Consider the following 23,270-nt stretch of genomic DNA (forward strand, 5'->3'; position numbering starts at 1 on the left):
AGTCTCCGTAGATATAACAAACACAGAAATAAATAACACAAAATAAATTGTAGCTATGTGTCGATTCCGCGCGACACGTCCGAACATGTAAGCTGAACAATAGTGTGGGGGGAGTGAGTAATCAAGAGTTGCGTGGCACTCAAACAAAAGACGAATCGACGAGATTTGAAAATCGTGTAACTCCGGGTTCGCATAAGTCGAGGTATTACTGTAATAATCTTACAAAATTTCCCTTTTATTTATTATTTAACAAAATTTAATAAGATTTTTAAAAAAGCCTTTTCTCTGTAAGAAAAAAAAAATCTTAAAAATTCAATTCAAAATTGTTGGTATGTCTTAAAAACCAAGAAAAAACATACTATAATAATGTAAAATATGTACCAAGTTCAATGTATACAGGGTGTCCCATCAAGACTTGCTCAGAGTATATCAAAAATAACTTAAGAACCATACCTTATGACCCATAGTTTGAGAAAAATTCAAACAAAAATGTTTGACATCATATCCAGTGCACAGAAAATAAGCTTATTGGAAACACAAGCATCAGTACTTGCATATGACATTATGCGTACATAGGAAGATGCTCAAAATGACCATCAAGTACAACAAGACATGCATGCACATGCCGTAGAATGGATGACCGTACACAATCTTGCTTGCTCATCTTCATGCTGAATTCACTTTTATGGACAACAATGCTGGATCATGTCAATCAGCCATTCTATGGTGTGCACATGCATGCCTCAGTATGCACAGTTATCATTTTGAGCATCTTCCTATGTACGTATAATGTCATATGCAAGTACCAATGTTAATGTTTCCAATAAAGCTTATTTTCTGTGCACTGGATGTGACATCATATTTTTTTTTTGCATTTTCTCAAAAACTACGGGTTATAGAAGTATGGTTTTTGGGTCAGTTTTTCTATACTCCAAGTGAGGATTCTTGCTCTGCATAGTTTATGCAGTCTTGACAGGACACCTTGTATAAATTCCATACATATAAACAACAAAAATAACACTTACAATATCATATTAAACCACATTCTAAATTTTATGAAATGTTAAAAATCAAATAATTTGTTTTATCATAATTATCACATTCATTAATTTACTGTAAATTGTTTAAAAATATTACACATTTTTTATTAGTTCTGAAAAATGCACCATTTACAATATAATAATAATAAATCTGAAAATCGTTATCTATTTTACATAAAACAAAACATTTTTTTATGTGCAACAGGCACTTCTTGAAATTATGAAATTCTCATAGACCAATAATGGAAAGCCTTTTCTAAAAGGTGGGTCAAAAGTAAATATGAAATTTATTAACTCTCAATTACAGACCAAATATTTTATTTGAGTATTTTATTGAATAACAACAAAATAAAAGTTTAAAGTGTTAAAAAAATCCAGACTGAGTTAAAGTTGAGTTTCAAGTTAACAAGTTTAACATCCAATTTTCTCAAATTTTTCTGTGATCATAAATTTTCTGCTATCAAGCCACTTCTGAAGAATTTGTTCACAGAATGATTACAAAATTATAGACAGTTCAGAATGTGTTGTCAAGGTAATTGTGTCCCAATCAGAACACTAGTAACATACTTTCAGTAAAAGGATGTTGATACTAACTTGTAATGACAGTTTTTTTGCTTGGAGATGTAGTGTTTAACTATCTGAATCATCTGTATTCACATGGAATATAAAAAAAAAATGATCATAGATCAATGAAAATATCAAAAAGTGGAGAGTATATGAAAAAATAGGTTCAAGTTAAAAATACCAACAATTTTGACTTATTGAGACTGTATTATATGGAGAACACTATGTACTGCACCAAGAACAAGCTTAGTGTAGACAGCTTAGAGTTAACACAGATGAAAGTGAGGTTTTCCTGTATGTCAATATTTTTAAAAATCAAAAACAATTATTTTATAACTACAGTAAGACCTCACTTAATGTTGATTCGATATAATGCAGTCTGCTCAAAGCCTAAAAAAAAAATTTCAAAATTTACACAGATTTAAATTATTGCAGCATTTCATTGATTCATATATAATATGATTATTTAGGAACATGAATTAGTGATGTAACGAATATTCAGTATTCGGCCTATTTTTCGCTATTCGGCCGAATACCGAATATTTAATCAATATCCGGCCGAATACCTAAAAACGGGAGTAAGAAATAACAAAAACACAGTAAATTAATCATTTTGGTATTTAAATTTAATGTTATCGGGTTAGCGTTGTTTGTTTATATTTATTTATAACTTATAACATTCACAAAATAAAAAAGAAAATAATATTAGTCACATGTATCCACAATTTATAATNCAAAAACACAGTAAATTAATCATTTTGGTATTTAAATTTAATGTTATCGGGTTAGCGTTGTTTGTTTATATTTATTTATAACTTATAACATTCACAAAATAAAAAAGAAAATAATATTAGTCACATGTATCCACAATTTATAATTACAAAGATCAGCACACGTACACACCTATTCGTTCGAGAATCAGCGCACATCTGAGGGTCTGACCCTGCCTATCCTTCTTTTTAAGTGCTTGTCTTTGCTCTTTCCTTTCTCTTTTCTCTATCACTCTAGTCCACATATGCATACATCATAATAGCGCTCATGATACTTTCAATTTGTCACTTTTCCGTCGTAGATTTCCAATTTTACAATTACGCAACTCATAGCCTGGTGATAACGGAGAAAAGAGACAGATAGTACGTCGGTATAAGTCACAGTTTATGATTTCACAGATTCGAAACAGCTTGGTAGCCCGAACGACCCCAGGCTTTCGCTCGTGCACGCTAAGTGACTTTTGTTACAAGCATTTAGCTTTCTAAAGTCTATGACAATTGTTTGGCATTCATGGCCGCGAATTTCGTGCCAATAAGCTGCCTTGACTTGTTCGAGGCAGCTTATTGAGTTGATAACATAATCGTCTTGTTCGATTCTGTTATCAACCCAATTTCATATTTATTTTCACATTTTCACTTTGCGGTCCTTCTCTGTTCTTCTTCCGTTATTTACACGTGTAGGTCATTTCATTGTTATCCACATGTGATATCATCACTTATCACATACTGCCATGACACTCTTGTCTGAACTGTCAGGAATTAACGCGATTGGCGAAGCGTAGTGACAGTGGGCCAATAGAGAGCGGGTCCTTGCCGTAATGAGGTTTGCGTGCCAATTTTCGTACGTGTGTTAATCAAGCCAAATAGTTTGGCCGAATATTTGGCTATTCAGCCACACTCCTGGCCGAATATTCGGTATTCAGCCTGAGGCTGAATACACTATTCGTTGCAACACTAATATGAACCAATCAGAAAAAGATGGCAAAAAGGTGTACTTTCTTTAAATCTATGTTTGATGCAATTTTGGAAAAAATATAACATCATGGATGCCATAGGAAATATTGCCTTCACTTAGCAAGAATTAACTGACAAATGCAAGAACAAAGTGTGGAAGAAGTTATAGCTGAAGGCATCCAAGAATTCTCAACAAGAAGAACCTATCACTGTATTGTTAGGTTGACCAAACTCAGCCTAATCGATATAGCAGGACTAGGAGATATAGACGAGCAGGATATTGAGGAGTTACAGCAGGTTTCTGGTGAGAGCCTTACAAACGACTACCTTCAAGAACTGGCAGAACATGTAATTCATGTGGAACTGGAAAATAGACATTCTGAAAACAAAGAATGCAAAAAATTTCTCTACAGATTTCCTTAGTAAAACTTTCATAACAATAACCAAAATCGTTGATCAAATTGTAGCGAATGATCCAGATTTTGAAAGGAGTGCAAAAGCAAAATGAGGCGTTTTTTGATGCAATCTTCTGCTACTGACATTTGCTTAAGGAAAGAAAAAAGCGACAAATGAAACTTCACAACTTTATTGCAAAAGAACAAGAATTTCAGTAAAACCAGGACCTTCATCACAAAAAATGAACTTTACATTTCTGTGCGCATATGTTTATGTTATTTAACATATTATTATACAAATTAATATAAAAATAACTTAAAGTAAAATTTGTTGTTTTTGGTCATGTGTTCCCCTATCCCTATTTACACTATGTTAAAATGACCACTGTTTTGTTTAGCGCTTTGTCGTTTAGGAATGCATCCCCTGCATTAAGCGGGGTCTTACTGTATTTAAAAATAATTTAGTATTCAGATATTTTTATTAAACATGTAAAACAATTAAACTGGACTGAATAAAATTGAAATAAATAAAAAAACAAACCTTATAACCAAGTACATAAACTTACAATAAACAAATGTTTCCAGCCATTTTAAATGGTCATCTTAAAATTCTAGAATAAGATTGTTTAAAATACAAAGTAGAACAAAAATTTTTATTAGACATCTCTGCACTTTTTTTTTTTATCTAAAAGAATTCAATAAGAAGTTTACTTTTGACTATTTTTTATATCATATTTTATGTTCTAAAGAAGATATAAAAGCAGTAAATTAATAAAATCATATTACAAATTACATAAAAAGGTAATATTAAATACAAAATTCAGATATGTACTGAACTCCCAAATATCCATGCTAATTTTNAATTTCACTTACTTTTCAAAGATTCTGGATCAGGTTTTTTTAAATCTTCTTCATCTAATAATTGATCAGAATCCAGCAATTCCACATTTTCATCTAAAATATCTGACGATGACAAAGACCAAATTTTTGCAACATTTTCATTTGATTTTGTTTGTCCTGTAAAAGTATAAATAACAATATTTTAAAATTAAATTTATGTATAAAATTTTATATATATTAACTATGTGCAGATTCAAGCTCTTTTGTGAATTTTAAAGCTTCGATAATTTTTTTTCTCATCATTATTTCTCTCTTTCTTCAATTTTTGCATCACTTTGAGAAGTGACCTTTTAAACTTTCAGATGGAAAGAAAAAAAACAAAACCCACACACTTCCTATTTCGTACAATATTGTGAACAATAAAGCCAATCAAGATGACCATATAAGGAACAATTATTACTAAGGTGCAAGACAAATTCTGACGTTAGTCACCTCCAGCAATTAATTCAGTTGTTTGACAGCTGTTATCAAATTCATGAGGTAGAAAGAGTGACAATACTGAATAGAAGAAGTAATAAATCTAAAGAAATGTTCAATTTCTGACAATTAACATAAACAACAAATCCTGAACGCAAGTCAACCTTAGATGGGATTGCATCAGACTTAGTACAGTAGAACCTCGAAAACTCGGCCTAATGTGGACCGAAGGGTGGCCGAGTTTGTGAAAATGCCGGGTTATCGGGAATGGGGTTAAAAAAATAAGTATGAGTGTTTTCTCAGAAAATACTGTATTGTACTTGTATGTATTGTTTACTTGAGAATACAACAAAGAATAAACTGCCCAAATACCCTTAAACAAAGGAAAAGTATGTCCTTTATGAAGGCATAGAGCCTTTACTACATGAAAATGAAAATTAATGAATACACTGTGTACAGTAATTTACCTGATAAGACAGACCTCAGAAAAATACTTTATGAGAGCTTTTATAATTTTATAAAGCTGTCTATAATGAAAATTAATTAACTATGGATTTTTTTGCCCTGCCAGGGTGTGGCCGAGTTATCCGGAGTGCCGGGTTATCGAGAGCCGAGTTTTCAAGGTTCTACTGTATTAGTCACCCCTCCAGGATGTGTATAAAAAAGGGCTTGGACACAGTCCTTCGGGAGACATCGATGGCAGACATCACTTGCAGCATCGACAGACCCATACCACCACTCTGTCCGTCGCCACCACGCCATAATCTCCAATGGTCAATTCCACCGATCCAGAAACGTTTCCACCAATGGCTATACAACAAGATCGGGGACTAAGGAGGTAATATCATGAAAAAATTTAACCGTCTCTCTCTCGGTTATAGACTAGATTTTGGTTAGTTTAACTTCAAAGATATTGGGACCTATAGAGGTCCAGAATTTAGATGTCTTATCAACGATTGTCTATCCTTGTCGCAACTTCGAAGTATTTTTGATTATTCTCCTTTTTGTAGCCTTTGATTTGTACTCATTTTTATAGCTTTATAGTTAATTAAATATGTTATTCTTATATCTAAATGTGTGTAATCCTTAAGTACGACTGACACCTTGTCACAACCTCTCTAACCCTCCCACTCATTTAATACATAGACCATCCCTGACAAAGAAGCTGATAAGTGGGGACCAGCTCGGTGCTGTACCCCCTCAGTTGACAACTATATCAATAATTCTAATGTTCCTTTATGAATTCATATTGAGTTTTTTGTTAAAATATGAAATGAATCAGGTCATTTGCTATAATCATTTGTAATCTAATCGAAAAAGTTTAAATTTATCCAAAGATGGCATTATTTTAGATAGGATAACATGAATGACTTTCAAAATATATATTCATCTAAAAAATATCAGAAACAAAGAATTGCATCTCATTTCTTTACATTCAAAAAAATAGTATTTTATTTATAAACATTAAATTCTACATTGTTATTTGCAAGCTTTGAAAAATGTCATTTATACACCAATGATGATTAAAGTATTCTTACATTTATTGTTGCTAAGAGTTTTTTAGTAAAAAAAGGTAAGAGTACTTTCAGTTAATTGAAGTGAAGATATTTCTTACATTAATAATAGATATTAAGTATCAACAACTAGACTAAAATGTNGATAATAATTCAGCAGTTCATTTAGAAATTTAGAAGTGTTTTATTAATCTTCATACGCGAGGTCCTGAATGGAAATCGAAATGATATGTTTTGAATGATTGAAATCTGGTGAGACAGTTAAGCTCTCACCTTTCAAAATGAAAACAAAGCACGACTTAAAGTCTAGCTTAAACAATAAAAGTTCTTTCCATCAAAATAGAAAACAATAGTTTTGAATTACAAGAAGAATAAATTATGTAAATTAGTAAAATCTAAAATCTCATACACCAACCAAAGCCAAATATTATCAGTCTAGAAACAGCTAATTTCAGGTCGATTCTTTCTTCCAGTAATTCTAAAATTATTTAAATTATTTAATTAACTTATAATTATTAAATTTATCAAGAGATGGCACCTAACGCCAAACTCTAATGCCAAATTGTCTATTAAATTAGCCGTTTCTAGCCCAATAATATTCGGCTTTGGTTGTTGTATAGCTTTAAACTTATCAGGTGTAGTAAGGATGTTTGATTATCTAAAATCATTATAAAACCAGATCTAAATAATTTTCTTATACTCAATAGCATTGAAAATTTCTTTGAATCTGTTATTTTTAAAATAGATAAACACTTGTCCAAAATTACAGCAACAAACAAATGTACATGGCAAAAATGCAGGAATAAATGATCCTTCATTGTAACAAATCATCCAAATGCCTTCCCTGAGATATGACTGATAAGTTACTGATATATCAGATATATTTCTTCACTGTTAGTAGTTTTAGCAACGATTGTCAGAAACAATCATCATACATCATAAGGAATATATGATGATAAATTACGAAATTATCAAAAATTACTAGGCTTGCAATTTTGCTTATTATTACAATTTTACATGTAGTAATATCATTATCTATTAATACCATTGGTTATAATAAAGCTATCATCAAATCAATAGTGAATATTCAATGAATCTGGAAAAATAGCCTGTATAAAATGATATTCATTCCAGTTAATATAAATAATACAAATGTGTATTTCTTTGATATATTAACTACAATATTACTATTTCATATATAGATATTTGCAAAATAGTCATGGTTATCAATATAGAAAATTGGCATCAAGGATAAGACTTTCTACAATAAAATTGCATATAACAAATATATTATATTCAAATATATGCCAAACCTTTAAAATTAATGGTTTTGAATAAAAAAATTGCTTATTCTTAAAAATTTTTCAGTAAATGCTACAGATAAAAAAAATTAGATAATTGATGGTAATTATAAAAAGAAAATTACAGTGAAACAGAAATGTTTTGAAAACTATAAAAACTTTCTATTACAATAAAATTGTCATCATAAAAATAAAAAATAATAGATTAAATAAAATTTATAATTGGTTTTAATTTTATAGTTCATTAAGTTTCATCAAAATTTTAAATGAAATAAATTATCATATTCTGCATTATTTATAATTCTAATTCAAGTAAGCACTTATGATTCACTTTTAAACCCCTATTTGTAATATCAAATACAAAATAAGTTAAATGTATGGACAAAAAAGTTTTATATAATTAAAATACACTGGTGTACAAAACTTAAGCAAAACTTGTTTTTTTTTTGGCTGTAACGCTGCATAAAAATCACCTGGGAGACATGAAATTCAGAATACAGACAGTATTTTGTACTTAAAGGATAAAGACAGCACACTAGCACAAAAATGAATAGAATGCATATAGTATGAAACCAAAACCTCCTCCTTATTGTACTCTTACACTGTGTGCTGATTGCATGCGTTCTGCATGCCCTCATGTCACCTGTGATGTCTTCTTTCTGAATATGAATCATATTTCTACTAAATTGGGTGTCTGTTGTACTGATCGCAACAAGCCATTTTCTGCAATTTCATGGCTGTCTGCTTAAAAACAACATTGTTGCTTAAGTTTTGCACACCAGTGTATTTAAATGTTTCAAAAATTAAAATATCAAGTAACATAAATAACACAGTAAATCATAAAAAGACAAACCTATTCTATCTTCATAACTTCATCTACAATTTATTATAGCAATTATGCTATCTGCACAATTATATAAACAGTCAACTCTTTGTAAATTATCAACTAATCAGTTGCTTCAAAAATATTAATAGTTGAAGGTGCAAAAATAGTTATTTATCAATAATTCAATTTTAATGATTATTTTATGAATCATGTGATGCTAGAAATATAACCAAATGATCACCTTAAATATATATTAATCAGGCTATAACTCCATTAATTTAATGATTAATACTAAGTATTTGCTACTAGAGGTAGATGTTAGATATCATCTTTTAATTAAATTAATAATTATAATTTTAATAATTTAATAAATAATTTAGAATCATCTGGAAGGAAAGAACAGACCCAGGGCTGGACTTGAACCTGCAATCTTTGCTTGCCATGCAGTGCACATGCCAGTTGTGCCATCTGGACTCAGAGCTAGCCATTGCTTCCAGATATAATTAAATTTAGATATAATCTTATGCAGTTAATCATGATTAAATCACTGTTATAGCCCAATTATTTAAGATGATCATTTGGTTATGTTTCTATATACATATTAGGTTTCACAATGTTTGATATACTCATGTGATGCTATTAAAATTTCTCATTTTTTCTCTCAAATTATATGATCTATAAATCTTTTATTCATATTGAATTATTGAAAAATATGGATTACAGTTTTTGTAATTGTCAGTTAATATATTGTGAGATGCCAGGTTCGATGGTCTATCGAACTCTTATCAACGACAAGTCTATGAGACTCATTCACTTTGTCATTGGATGGATACGATAAATATTTTAAACATTTTTCCATTGTCATCATAAAAATAAACCTGAGGAAAAAGACCTGGAATATTATTATTATTATCCCAGGTCTTTTTCCTGACACCAGGTAAGAAATGTAATTCACATCTTACCTCATGATATAAAGATTTTATTTATATAGTTCCAAGGCAAAGGGACTTATGTTCCTATGATAAAGCATTTGGCATATAAATTAGTTTGAAACGAAACCAAATTAAATAATAAAAGAAAATTTAATAAGAATAAAAATTAAATACAAGATTAATATATAATCTAATTACTTCTATTTTGAATCCTTATATTTAGAGAGAGAGAGAGTTTACACAAATTGACAAAATACCTCTAAAATATATTCTTTCACTCATTTAAAATATATTCTTTCACTCATAAAGATGGAAGTTGATACATCTGAAGTTGATCAGGCACAGTGAAACCTTCCATAACTAGCAAAACAAACTGTAAAAAATTGATTCGCTTAACAAGGGATGTTTTGCATAATGAGTGAAAAGAAGAGGGGAAGTCTGGGTTGTGCACATCCCCCCATCAGTCTGTGTTTAGCACTCACTTCACCAACATCTTAGTGTCATTTGTGATCACACATTTTTCCAAACTTGTGTTCACACGTTACGTATAAATATCAACAACCACCACCCATTATTTAATAAACATGCCAAACAATATGCCAAATTCTTGGGCTATGTAAAGGCTATAATTAAATATTAGAAATTAATTAATTTGACTAGAGGTAGGCAGTTATACTGCCATCTTGTATTAAATTTAATGACCAATTCCAAACTAAATTTTAGAAATGTCTAAATTAAAAATGAATTATTCATAATTATTAAATTTAACACGAGATGGAAGCATAACTGCCTACCTCTAGTTAAATTAATTTTCTAATATTTAATTATAACCTTTACATAGCCAAAGAATTTGGCATATTGTTTAGCATGTTTATCAAGACATATTGGCTGTGATTTTTTTTCCCCCTTCAAATTGAATTCGCATTCAGGCTGGTTCATTCCATGCTAGAAGAAAAGATGCAATGATTTACACTCCTTAACAATGTATATTGTATAAGTTTCTTTGAATAAATGTTATACAGTAGAGCAGTGATTCTCAACCACTGTGCCGCGGCATTTTAGTGTGCCGCGAAACTTTTGAAGTGTGCCGTAACTGCGAATGTCCCATACATAAGCGACGTGAGACAAATATTTTAATCAGTTCTATCTTCCTAGGGTGTGTTTGGAAATTGTAACCAGTGTTACCGGAAACTGCCAGTAGTTACTAAGACGTTTAGAAAATGTGATCTAAATAACCAACTGCGTTTAAAAGTCACTGTTATGACGTCAAAGTATTCGGTAAGTATCGTAGGACAACCGGGTCCTACGATACTTACCGAAGTAACCGTGTGTGCCGCCAAAATTTTAAATTATTAAAATTGTACCGTGACGAAAAAAAAGGTTGAGAATCACTGCAGTAGAGCATCGATTATCTGACCCCCGATCAACCGTCACATCGGTTAACTGACCGCATTCTAGTCGGCAAATTCAAATGTCTGCTAGTGATGTGGCACAACAATATTTGGCTATGTCTTTGCTACTTTAATATTATTTTTAAGTGTTTTAGCTGGCAACACTGGCTCGACCATGAAAGGGAGCCAGTATTTAAACAAGGTTTAATTTTCTAATTTTAATGATACAATAGTGACGACTATTATTTTAAAAACTTTTTGTTAGGCTTAACATTGATGAAAATTCAACGCAAAGTAGGTTAATAGCAATATACTAATATACTAATTACATGGGATATACTAATATACTATACTAATAATGTATTTTTTCATATTTTTCAGTTATCCGACCCACTCCAGTCCCCAATTGAGTCGGATAATCGATGCTCTACTGTATATAAAATATTTGAGTACTTTTTTTGACATGGAGCACGTTATTGTACTTTACATTAATTTATATGGGAAAAACTGTTTCACTTAACAAGTGTTTCGCATTACAAGTAAGATTCTGGAATGAATTATACTCATTAAGTGAAGTTCCACTTTAATTGAATACTTTCCAATATATATGGAGGAATCTAACTATCCTATATAGTATTTTGAGGTGTCCATTGACTAAATATGGCAACTCTAGTATAGAGAGGTCTGCAGAGGTCTAATGGCTTCTCCTGTATTAAGGGGTCTGCTCTGAATCTGACGTGTAAAACCCTTTTATACTCAAATTTATCTCCAATGAAGAGTTAGGTTTCTTGTCAAATGACTCATTAAGCTCAAACAAGAAGTCAGGTTAACTTGGAGTTTAGTCATCGAAAATGATGTGAATTCTCTAAGGAAATAAATGGTTGAGAAAGGAAACTGTATTTCCTTATCTTCTCCTAATTTCCCTCAAAAATTAGAAAATTGTTGAATTTTTGTGACAAAATATTACATCTATTTTTATAATTTAGAAAAAAATAAAAATGAATCTTAAATTCAGATTCTCAATATTTTATGCAATCAAGTTTACCTATTTTGTGTATTAAAAGTCATGTTTTCTTGAAGATTCTAAATTATATACCAATTTTTTTATATGTTAGCAAATTTTTAAAATATGATTTCTTACCTGTTCTAATATTTGGTAATTTCAGAGAAGAACCTATCTCAAATTTTGGCTTAAAAGCTTTTACTTCAATAAGAGAAACATCACAATCAACACCACATTCTTTCTTTAATTCATCTAATTGCGGGGATGTTAAAGGAATAGTTTCTGGCTAAAATAAAAAATAATCTTAATTAGAAATATATTATTAAAAATATTTCAAAAATTAATAATTATAAAAATATCACTGTATACTTACATCACTTATATCTACAAATCCAGATAACTTCAAAGCAGAAAAAAGTTTGGTAGAAGTACGTATTTGAAGTCCAATATCTGAATTAACCAAAAAAAAAAAAAAAAATCTCTTTCACATGAATTGGAAATACATAAAAAAAAATTCAAAGAAAATCATTATATTTTCAATCAACTTATAATGTGCCTTATAATAAAGCAGCATATAATGTATCTTAGAATGAAACAAAAGCTTATGTTAGATTTCTTTAAGGAAACAATTAAAAATTTAATATCCACTATTAATATTTAAAATATCTTAAAGTTTCTATACACTATTACAAAAGTAAATAAAATTCTTATACTATGATTGAGAATAATTCTAGTAAGAATTTTGGAATTTTTAAAGCAAATTTTAATTTTTAAAATATTTTATTAAAATTAATCATAAGCTCTATATGTAAATTACTTTATATGTATACAGAATAAAAGTGTTTTCTAGAACCTGCTTTGTTCTTAAAATTTAAGCATGTTTGATAATCAGAGCAGCTTGTATAATAAAATTAATAAATGATGCATTTCTAAGATTAGAAAAATACACCAAAATACAATAAAAATAAAGTAAAAGTAAATAAAATAAGAGTAAATATAGAATAGCAACTATACATGAAAAAAAAACTTGTGCAAACCGAAACAACTTTTTTAGTATTGGTTGTTTAAGTTCTGTCTGTCTATGCTGTATCTGTCTGAAATTGGGTCAATCATTATCTATAGCATTTGAGTCCAAAGTGTAAAGATAAGGTTTTTTTCAAAGAATCAATCACTCCATTATTTTGGAATAAAATCTTTTCTTGGTCATCAAACTTATGAGCCACACCCATGGATTAAGGAAATTGTTTTCTTTTCTCTCATTTATAATACAGAATCAATTGTCATAGAAATGATTAACTCTTCTGCCATTCTGACAGATGACTTGTGTTAGTTATCACTAGGATAGTTTGATCTCAGTCAAGTATAATTTTTTGTTTGCAAGAAGTTTGCTGTTAAAATACCAGTTGACATGTTTTTCTTTTGAGTTGAAAAGGATTTTGTACACTCTTCCTCATCATCAGTAAATAAAGTAAAGACAAATTTTCATTAGTCATAGAAGATTGGCTAACAAAAAATGTTAAGTTGCAAGTTCTGCTTTGAAATGTTTTTTCATAAGACTTGTGAGTATTCAGACCTGTAAACTTAACTGTCCTAGTGTGTTTTGTATTCTTTATTGTATCTTTGTATTTTTTGTAACTGGTACCCAGAGTCTTGTTTTGATAAGCTTCAAATTAGCCTAGGAAGGAAGCCAAAAGAGAAGGCAATCCTCTTGATTAACATTATCTCTCTTTTTAAATCTTCAGCATCTGCTGAATACAAGCAAGCCCTTCTAAACAGTGATTTGAAGATTGAAACTTTGTTTTTGAAGGGATTGTTGGTTTAATAGCACAGATATGAAGAACAGCTGTGGGTATTCTATAAACTGCTATTTTCAGTCTGTCCTTCTCAATTCTGATCAATATGTCTAGATAATAAAATGTATTTTAGTGAGCATGATCTATCTCAAATTTGAGTTCTATGTTATTTTGGTTTATGCTCTCAAGAAAGCAAGTGTGGTCTTCTCAGTTGTTTCATATAATTATAAATCATCAATATTGTGGAGTATTGCTGTGATGTATTTATTGTAGGTTTCAATAAATACATCACACTTTTACTACTGAAGGTTTCAATGAAAGAAAGTTAAGCAAAGTTTGGCAAATTCAAAGCTACAGAGCTCCCCTCATTTATCTTGAGAGGTAAAATAAGAATAAATAGTAAATGAAGTATGAGGAGTAAGTTTTTCATCTACATTACTCCGCTTCATAAACACAAGACCTAATCTACTCATATGAAGTTTCGTCATAGCTAAAAATACAATGCCAGTACCATACCCACAGTGTATATAAACTTTGGGATCACCCTGTTCCAATTGTCTTTCAGTATGTCATGTAAAAAGCAGGATTAAGGAATAAACTGTTTCCAGTTGAAATGATGAGTAAAGACTTTTGTTAGTTAGTACTGTAAACAGTGTACATTGTCTAGTTGCTTTAATTTTTCAATAATCTGGCATGGGTTGTTTTTCACAGTCATTCTGTTTAAAGTGTGGCTTGATAAGTCAAGCCAGAGTCTCTTCCATGCCTATAGTAGAAGAATAAAGCTTTACCACAATGGTCTGATTGGCAGGTAAGTTTAGAAGTTTTAAGAAAATCTAATAGTTGAGGAGGAGTAATTTAATTAATAATTTGAAAATATAAAATGGATGGTAACTTACTCCTGTTTCTTATGACCTTCACTTTTCTTGTCACAGTGTCTTCGACTAGTCAAAAGCCTGAATGTCACATATGTCAATAATCTGTTATTTTTGTTTGTCATTTTTCAGAATTATAGGAATATTAACTTTATCAGAAAGTGTAATAATTAATTCATTGTCACCTCTGCTTTGTTGAACCCTTCTGAAAAGATTTGTAGACTGATCAAATGTAGGCTGTTTATGTGTCCATTTTGTACAATAGAATTTTTAAATTTGTTTGTGATTACATATTTGGTGGATTGTGGAGAAAACTGGGTAGAAACATGCATGCTTTGTCTAGTTCTCAGTACCACTGAATAAGGTTGTAGTTGAATTCTTGTTTGAAATGAACTTGTGGCCATTGAGCAGAAATCCCTTCTTGGATCTCAAAGATCTTTAAAATTTTGTTTCCATTTTGATTTGGGAGAGATCTGATATTTAAAAATTCATCTAAGCTTCTTAATATACCTGAAGAACTGGGTGGTTTATCTAAGACCAGCCGGTCTCTATTGGCATTCATTTATTAATAAAGTCTGGGTTTTATGGACAAGCAGAAATGGACATTAATGTGAAATTGATATCTAGTTCCTTGTATAATCTTTTCATAAGTTCCAAGTTTCATAACACGCCTTTCTTTTTTATCATCATCATCAGTCTCTATTGATCAAATCTAGCAAGAATGCAGAATATTCTGCATTCTTGCCTGGAACTGAGAGCTAAAAAGCAGTTGGTTTTTATCACAGTATAGCAGCATTTAGCTTATTATTTGTACTTATAAATGAATCAAGTGTTATTTACTATATAAAACAAATCAAGGAGCCATGACTTGCTAACAGAATGAACAGAAAATTTCTTGATAATTTTCAAGAAAAAAATCCTATCATTCTAGAACAGGAATTCCCAACCTTTTTCTTAGAATTTCTTAAAAGGAGCCAATACATAACTCCTTTTGAGAAATTTTCTTTTTTTCACTGACCCACTTCAATATTATATACTGTATTACTTATTACAATTATACATGCAAAAGTCTCCTACATAATTTATAAAAGACATCTTCCTGCATTTATTTGAGAGCAAAACCAACAACATTTTTAATATTTTAAAATAAATTTTTTAAATTTGCAAAGTTTTATCGACCCCTTTCAAACTTTCATTGACTCAAGGAGTCAATACCAACTCCATTGAGAAACCCTGTCTTAGAACTATGAATCTTTGAGGTTCTATGTTGCAGCTATAATCTTTCACCACCTCTTTCTTTTCACCGCAATGATTCTCCAGTCGTATAATCTTAATAGTTTTAGGTCTTCTATTTTGTCTCACCATTATTTTTTGTGGCTATCCTCAAAGTCAGATACCTCTTCCATTGTTTGGGTATATATAAAGTTTGGCATCCAATCTAGATGCATTCTTTCAACATAATCCAGCAATTTAATTTGATTAGCTTTAAAATTCTTGTTATATATATGACACTGTATAGCTAAAGTATTTCTGTGAGATAGACAATAGTAAACTAAGATGAAAAACAGCTATAACAGTTTGAAAATACAAGTCTACAAAGAACTTTTGATCCAGTATAAAAAAATAATGGATGTCTAAAAAAATCAAAATATAAATATATTTATCCAAAATTTTACACTCAAAATGTAGAAAAAGTAGGGCATGCTAAAGGAGGACAAAGTAGGACATTTTAACAAAAAGTATGAAAAGTAAAAGTGGAAGTCCTGCATTATTGAAGTAAATTTTCCATGCTTTTAATAAAAACATGTCTTACTCATTTTTAAAATTGTTTATATTATTTTTTTATATAATCCAGAAAATATTTACTAGAACTTAGAACATTTTTTAAAATTTACATTTTTATAAATTAATAAAATGTCAGAATTTAAACAAAAATCTTATTAATGTGTCCCTTTTGATAATGTGAGTTAATGATAACTTTATATTAATAACTATTATATCTAATTGTGATAAAATAGTATATATTAGAAAATTTTATCCAATACTTTATTTAATAAAAATTGTTTCTTTAATAATTAAGTTTGTAAAATTTGTAAAGTTTGTAAAATTTGTAAAAGTAAAAAAATTAATCAACTGTTAATTCTTTTTACCAATGTCCTTAATGTTTTACTTTTTTGTTTCTATATTGTCTACTTGGATACATATGATAAGTATGCTATGCCTTGTTTTTTGGATGCTTTATGTCGATATTGGTGGTGTATTAATTATTATTGGACAGAAGATAAAATCACTTACATTTTCTTTAATCTCAAATATTGTTGGATATAATATTGTTTAAAAGTTTTTATAAATTGTTATAAAATGTAAATCTGCTGAAGAGGGGCCTATAGGTCCAAAACACACAAAAAGATTGTACAGGTAAAAATAAAGATATTTTGTTTTGACTTTAACTAAGACTTCCTCTCTTTGCTAATCAAAAACTAACCAGTATAATAAGCCCTATTTATAAACAAGGTCCACGTGGACAATATAAAAACAAAAAATTAATCAACTACTTTAAAACTATAAAATATTTCATACCTTGAGCTGTTACAGGTTCTCTTAAAATAATTTTTCCACCAGGTTTTAAAATTCTAGCAATTTCTGTTAATAATTCAGCTGGGTGATAATTTGCAGAAATGGACATAATTCCACAAGCAACAATATCAAAAGAAGATCCTACTCTACATGCTAAAATAAAATTATATAAATTTTAAAAACTACAAAAAAAAAAACATGCAGTCATAAATCATTTTCTTTAAATATGAAACTTTATAAATTACATTATTTCACTATATAATATAAAAAGATAATTTATTTTGATGAACTTTGATCTTAGAAATAAAGTTCACTGTTCTCTTTAAATGATAATTCTACTTAAAATTGATTAACATAAACTTTATGTTTAAAGTCCTTACACATTACTAAGCGATCAATGTTTTCAACAGCAACAAGTCCTTTCTCTCCAACTTGCTCTTTCAAATTCTGAACCATATCTGTTAAAATATCTTCAGCTACTGTTATACCCCATAACAGTAGCACCTTTTGACCAATCTGTGGGGTCAATGTCATTTTCTGAAATAATCAAATAAAAAATATATGGTTAAAAATTATTTTTGATTTGATTATTGTGTAACTGTATATAAAAACTTAATTCAGATTACATACATATAATGCATACAATGAAAGAAAAAAAATCAAACCTTTATAATATCCAAAATATAAATAAAATATTTCAAGATTATTAACAAAATTTTTTGAGTTAATTTTATGTTGAATATTTATTACATATGAAATATATGTGATGAAAATGTTTAATTTTTCAAAATTGAATTATTTCTTCAATTTATTTTTAAATTGATTAAAAAATAATTTATAGAAAAAGCTATAAAAATAGTTATAAATGATATCTTAAGAATAATAATTTCATACTTAACTCTTATTTGATTAAGGGCATAATAAAAGTTTAACATATTTATTAATAGATAAATATGTTCATCTATTAATAAATACAGTTTTCTAATGATGACCTTTCTGAATCATTTCTGTTATCATCATCAATTAGAAGTTATACAAATTTAAAAATTCCATAAATGTTTTGATAGATATAAAACATAACAGTCAAGTTACATTTCACAATTCTGACATTTATAAAATAAACGAAATATTCTAACAAATTGTTAGAATATTTTTCATTCATGATTCATTCAATTTTTGCTTTTCAGATTAATGATAAATATTAGGATATTATACAATTTTGAAATTAATTTTAAATTTTCTGACTTTCAAGATAGTTTATGTACAAGTTTGTCATGAAATAATAATAGATTTTTCTTTATTGTAAAAAATTAAAATTAACAAATTGATAATTGTGATGAGTACACTTTTCTTTCTAAATTATGAATTTTCTTTTCTATTCTAAATTATGTAGTTTTTCATATTATTGTAAAAACATTTTATATTAATAAATTTATTTAGATTTTCTAATTTTCAAGAAACCAACTTACTGACTTAATTAAAAATTCAGATGCAATACAAATTATATATTTTTATATCACATAAAATTGAGAATTAATAACATTTAATTTTAAGTACAGTGCAAATTAACTTATAACAGAACAGTTAATTTCTTTTTAATTAATGGCAAAAATTTTAGGTATTTTTTTTTTTGCTTTGGGGTTTTTTGGCCCAAACGACTTCACAAAAATTTTATGAAAATAGCATTTAATATCAATACAGTTCATAAATAAGAAGGAAGAATATCTTATTTTATAAGAATGTTTTATATTGATAGATAATATCTGAAGTTGTTACCTAAACGTAATAAACAACATTTCCTTTGTTTGGAGATACTATAACTACTATTTGCTATAGCATGCAAAAATATCAATATAATGGGAAATTTTGTATAGAAGTGAAATGTCAATAGGTTTGGCAAGGCATATCTAATTTCTAATTAATTATTTTCTCGATGATTAATATAAGGTTTACTAAGCCCATCTGTAACAAGAACTTTTATAATATCAATCTTTATTATCTATAAAACTAATTTTTAAAATATTCAGATTCATTAAATTCATGTATTTTTAATTGCTAACTACAATATCAAAATATAAATCTTATTTCCTTAAGAATAAAAATAGATTGTTATATAAATAATTCTTATATGTATATTTATTTATTTCCTTTTCTAAAATTAAAATGATATTTGAAGAAATATAAATTATATTGTAAAATACATAGAAAAAAAATGAAGTAATTAAGACATTTGATCACAAACTTTCATCTATTTTCAATTTGACTATGATTTAATAATTTAATTTTTAAATATTTCATTTAAATTCTGCTGCTCTAAAAATTTTGTTAATTGAAATTAATATTTTTAATTAATTATCATTAAAATGAGAAATATTCCTCTAATTTTAGAATCATATCATTTGATAACAAAATGAATAAAATATAAATGTATAAAATTATCTTTGTATGCTTTTAAGAAATAATTTATCTTTACTTGTTCATATACAGAATAAGTCAAAAGTCTCTTGCACTATTTTCATTCCAAAAGCACTGAAGATACATTAATTTTGTTATTGTAGTTATGTAGAAAGTCATATATGGCTAATCAGATGGGACCTTTTTGTTGTTCTTGAAAATTACCTTCAAAATTCACTTAGGTTGTTACCTTATAATGAGAGGAGGTAATGTGAAAGTTCCAATGATAAAGTTAAAGAGACTATTTAATTAATCTAAAACCATTTTCTGGATCCAAATAAATACATTTAGAACTGCATAATTTGCAACTTTAAATTTAATGAAGAGTAAAAGTGATTTCATTTTATATGACCTTGAAAAGTTCTTTTAACCACAAGGTTATCTTGTGATAAGTTTTCCTACATTAAATGCATCATAATCATATTACAAGACTATTTTCATGTCTTGTTTTTTTTTATGATTCCCTATTTTCATTTCTTTAAAATATTCTATTTAACCTAGATCATAAATTAAAAACTATCTTATAAATTATATACAGCTAGCTTTCTCAAAGCTTTAAAAAGAAACACTAAATTAAACTAGCCACTATAATTAATTTAATGAAGATAGCAATACACCTTCAATAATGGGTAGGATTGGAATAATTCCACCTGATTAATGGGCTATCTTTAGACAAATAGATGCAAGATGAATCTGCTAGACACAGGGAAAAGAAAATCCACATCATCTTAGTCTTTTAAATTATCTGCCACCATCAGTCTTCCTCCCCTGTTTGTTTACTCTATCCTATTTATCCTATCTATCTAGCACTGGCATTCCTCTTACATCTGTCCACACCTGAAGATAGTCCATCAACAAGGTCATAAACTGTTAATATTTCTCCAATGTTAAACAATACACCTTTAACAGTGGGTAAGTCATTAAAAATTATTAAATGTATAGTACAGTTGAAACTATAAGAAGTGATAAAAGAAATTAAATACAATCTAATTAACACTAAAAACATTTAAGGAAAAAAAATCAAATATAAAACAAATTTCAAAAATAATTTGATTATATAAAAAGAAAAAATGCTTTATTAGTGAAAATTTTACACTTAAAAGTATTGTAATATATATGTTGAAGTCATTAGCATTATAATTATTAAAAATAAAATAAAACTTATTATATTGTTTGCACAGTAATGAATTCATAATGCATGAATTTATAATCATCCAAGGATTACTGAACTACAAATCCAAGGATAAAACTCAAGGAAAAATTTTATAATGCTATACTGCATTAACTTAAAAAGTTTAAATAATAAAAATATAAAATCAAAATCAATAATAAAACTAAAAAGCAAATTTTATGTGATTTTTTAATACACAGCTTGAAAAATATGATAAGAAACTATTTTTAAGCTGTTCACATGCTTCTAATGTCAAATTGAAGTATCGACAAAAAAAAACTGTTTTTTTCTACGTGTCGTCGTCGCACTTTNAATTTAATATAATTGTATATCAGTTTTAAATCAATAAAATATTTCTATATTGAAAAAAAATACTGTATATAAAAAATAATAATTACTGCTAAGATAACTTTTACATTTTATTACTATTCATTCAAAAACTTGCAAAATTAAAATATTGGAATAATAATTTCATAACTGTTTAATGTCAACAACACTAATAAAATGTAAATATTTCAAAAAATTTAATATACATTTATTAATCACTACAATTATTTTAGTTTCTGTATTTTATAATATAAAGAAAATAATGTAAATAAAGATTATTTTTGTAGTTTATTAAATATTTACTACATCAATAGACACATCCACCAGTTAAAGTCCTTTTATTTGGTTTGTGTCTACAACGAAGAAAACAGTATCCAGAAAATAGTCGATTTAAAAGTAATACCAAATAAATTTGATCAATATTTGGGTGCACAAAATTTATTTCTTTATATAAATGAACAAAATTTATGTACATTTTAACAGACCAATTTATCAACAATACAAACATTCGAACCAGGTTGTACTCTAAGATATATTATTAAACTAAGATTTACTGTACTCAAAACTTTTACTTAATTTTAATTAAGATTTATCAGAAATTTTAACTCAATTATAGAACTAACTATTGATAAAAAACTGAATTTTGTTAAAATAATATACCAAAATATATTTAACAATCTCCAAAACACCCAATCTTAAATTTCATCACATGTAGAAAAGTGGAAAAAAAATTGACTAATAATTTTTTTAATGTTTATAAACTGAAAAGTTCAACTTTTTCTTGCACAGATGATCAAATTTCAAATTAAGACAATTTTTTAAAAACATAAAATAAAAAGAAATTATATTGAAGTAAAATCTGTTTGAAAAAAAAAACATTTTATTGAAGTAAAATCTGTTTGAAAAAAAAAACACTTAATATAAGTCAATTCAGTTTAAACAAAAGGAATTTTAAAATTATTCAATTCTTTTTATCTGCAAACCTATTTTATCTTAGATAAAACTTCACAAACATTTAAAATGAGGAAAGTTAATAAATTGTACAAGTCATTGATGAACCTTATGGCAACATATTAATGACTTGTACATGTTTATAAATCTTCTATATTTGTTATAATTTATATACAGTTATCTATGTAACTTCAATTATAATTGAATTTAACCTAATTGAATTTACATTTAAATGTAGTTTATCATCAAATTTAAAACAAATTTTAACCAATATAAGTTTAGTAACTTTATTATTGCAGAATGTTATTAGAATTCATGCAAAGTGGCACAATAATTAATAGTTTAATTTTTTTATCAATTATAATATTAATCAAATTTAAAAATTTACCTCTCGTTTAAAGTTAAACTAAATTCTATTCTCCCAGAATAGAATTTCCAATCCAAAAGTCAATTTGAGCGTTTTATTATTAAATAATCGTCAGCGGTTGCTAAACATCGATAACCTTGTGTAATCAATGGAAGATCACGTCAAAGTTCCTTCTACTTCTCCAACAAGCTGATATTTGCGATGTAACCGCCACCTTTGGCATTTTAAGTCATATACTTTTTTTTTTTTTTTTTTTTTTTAATTAACGAATATTATAATAATTATAAATATTTTAAATGTATTATTTAGATAAAACTATTAGCTATTAATAATATATTGATTATTATTGGATTTAGCGGAAACTTAAATTCTTATATTGTAGGGATATAATTATCATTTGAATAAAGCAAATCTTTTTGTTCAGTCTTGAGTACTGTATTAGTGTTCGGATACTTCGGATCGAAAAATCCCCAGGAATTTTTTGGGGGCTGGTCCGTCTGGATTTGTCGGGTCCCGTCCCTCACCACCCGGCTGCCCTATTGTGGGCTTGACCGAATCAGAGTCGGTAGATTAATCTACCGACTCTGGTATTAGTTAGCATCTCTTTACTAAATGTCTTAAAGAAAAAGCAAACAAAAGAGGGGCGTGTGCCAAAAATGCGTATCGGTATGTAAGATATTCCTGAATAAAGAGTAATATTAATGATGACCAGTGTCTACCTATGCACTCAGTTATGAAGTAAAGAATAATT

The 23,270-nt window shown here is 28.1% G+C and overlaps 1 protein-coding gene across 1 annotated transcript in view; it reads right to left on the minus strand.

Annotated features, from left to right (window-relative positions):
* Nucleotides 1–22,723, minus strand: part of LOC111617797 (anamorsin homolog) — a 39,841-nt gene extending 17,118 nt beyond the window's left edge. The window contains exons 1-6 of the mRNA XM_023359121.1: nt 22,541–22,723; nt 17,630–17,786; nt 17,253–17,402; nt 12,381–12,457; nt 12,146–12,293; nt 4,597–4,740 (exon numbers count right to left, since the gene is read on the minus strand). Of these exons, the coding sequence (XP_023214889.1) occupies nt 4,597–4,740; nt 12,146–12,293; nt 12,381–12,457; nt 17,253–17,402; nt 17,630–17,783 (673 nt within the window). The 5' untranslated portion in view covers nt 17,784–17,786; nt 22,541–22,723. The remainder of the gene's footprint in view (nt 1–4,596; nt 4,741–12,145; nt 12,294–12,380; nt 12,458–17,252; nt 17,403–17,629; nt 17,787–22,540) is intronic.
* Nucleotides 22,724–23,270: the final 547 nt, after the last annotated feature.

Source organism: Centruroides sculpturatus, unplaced genomic scaffold (assembly GCF_000671375.1).
Source record: "Centruroides sculpturatus isolate CEXI.00-Female unplaced genomic scaffold, Cexi_2.0 scaffold103, whole genome shotgun sequence".
NCBI classification, from domain to species: Eukaryota; Metazoa; Arthropoda; class Arachnida; order Scorpiones; family Buthidae; genus Centruroides; species Centruroides sculpturatus.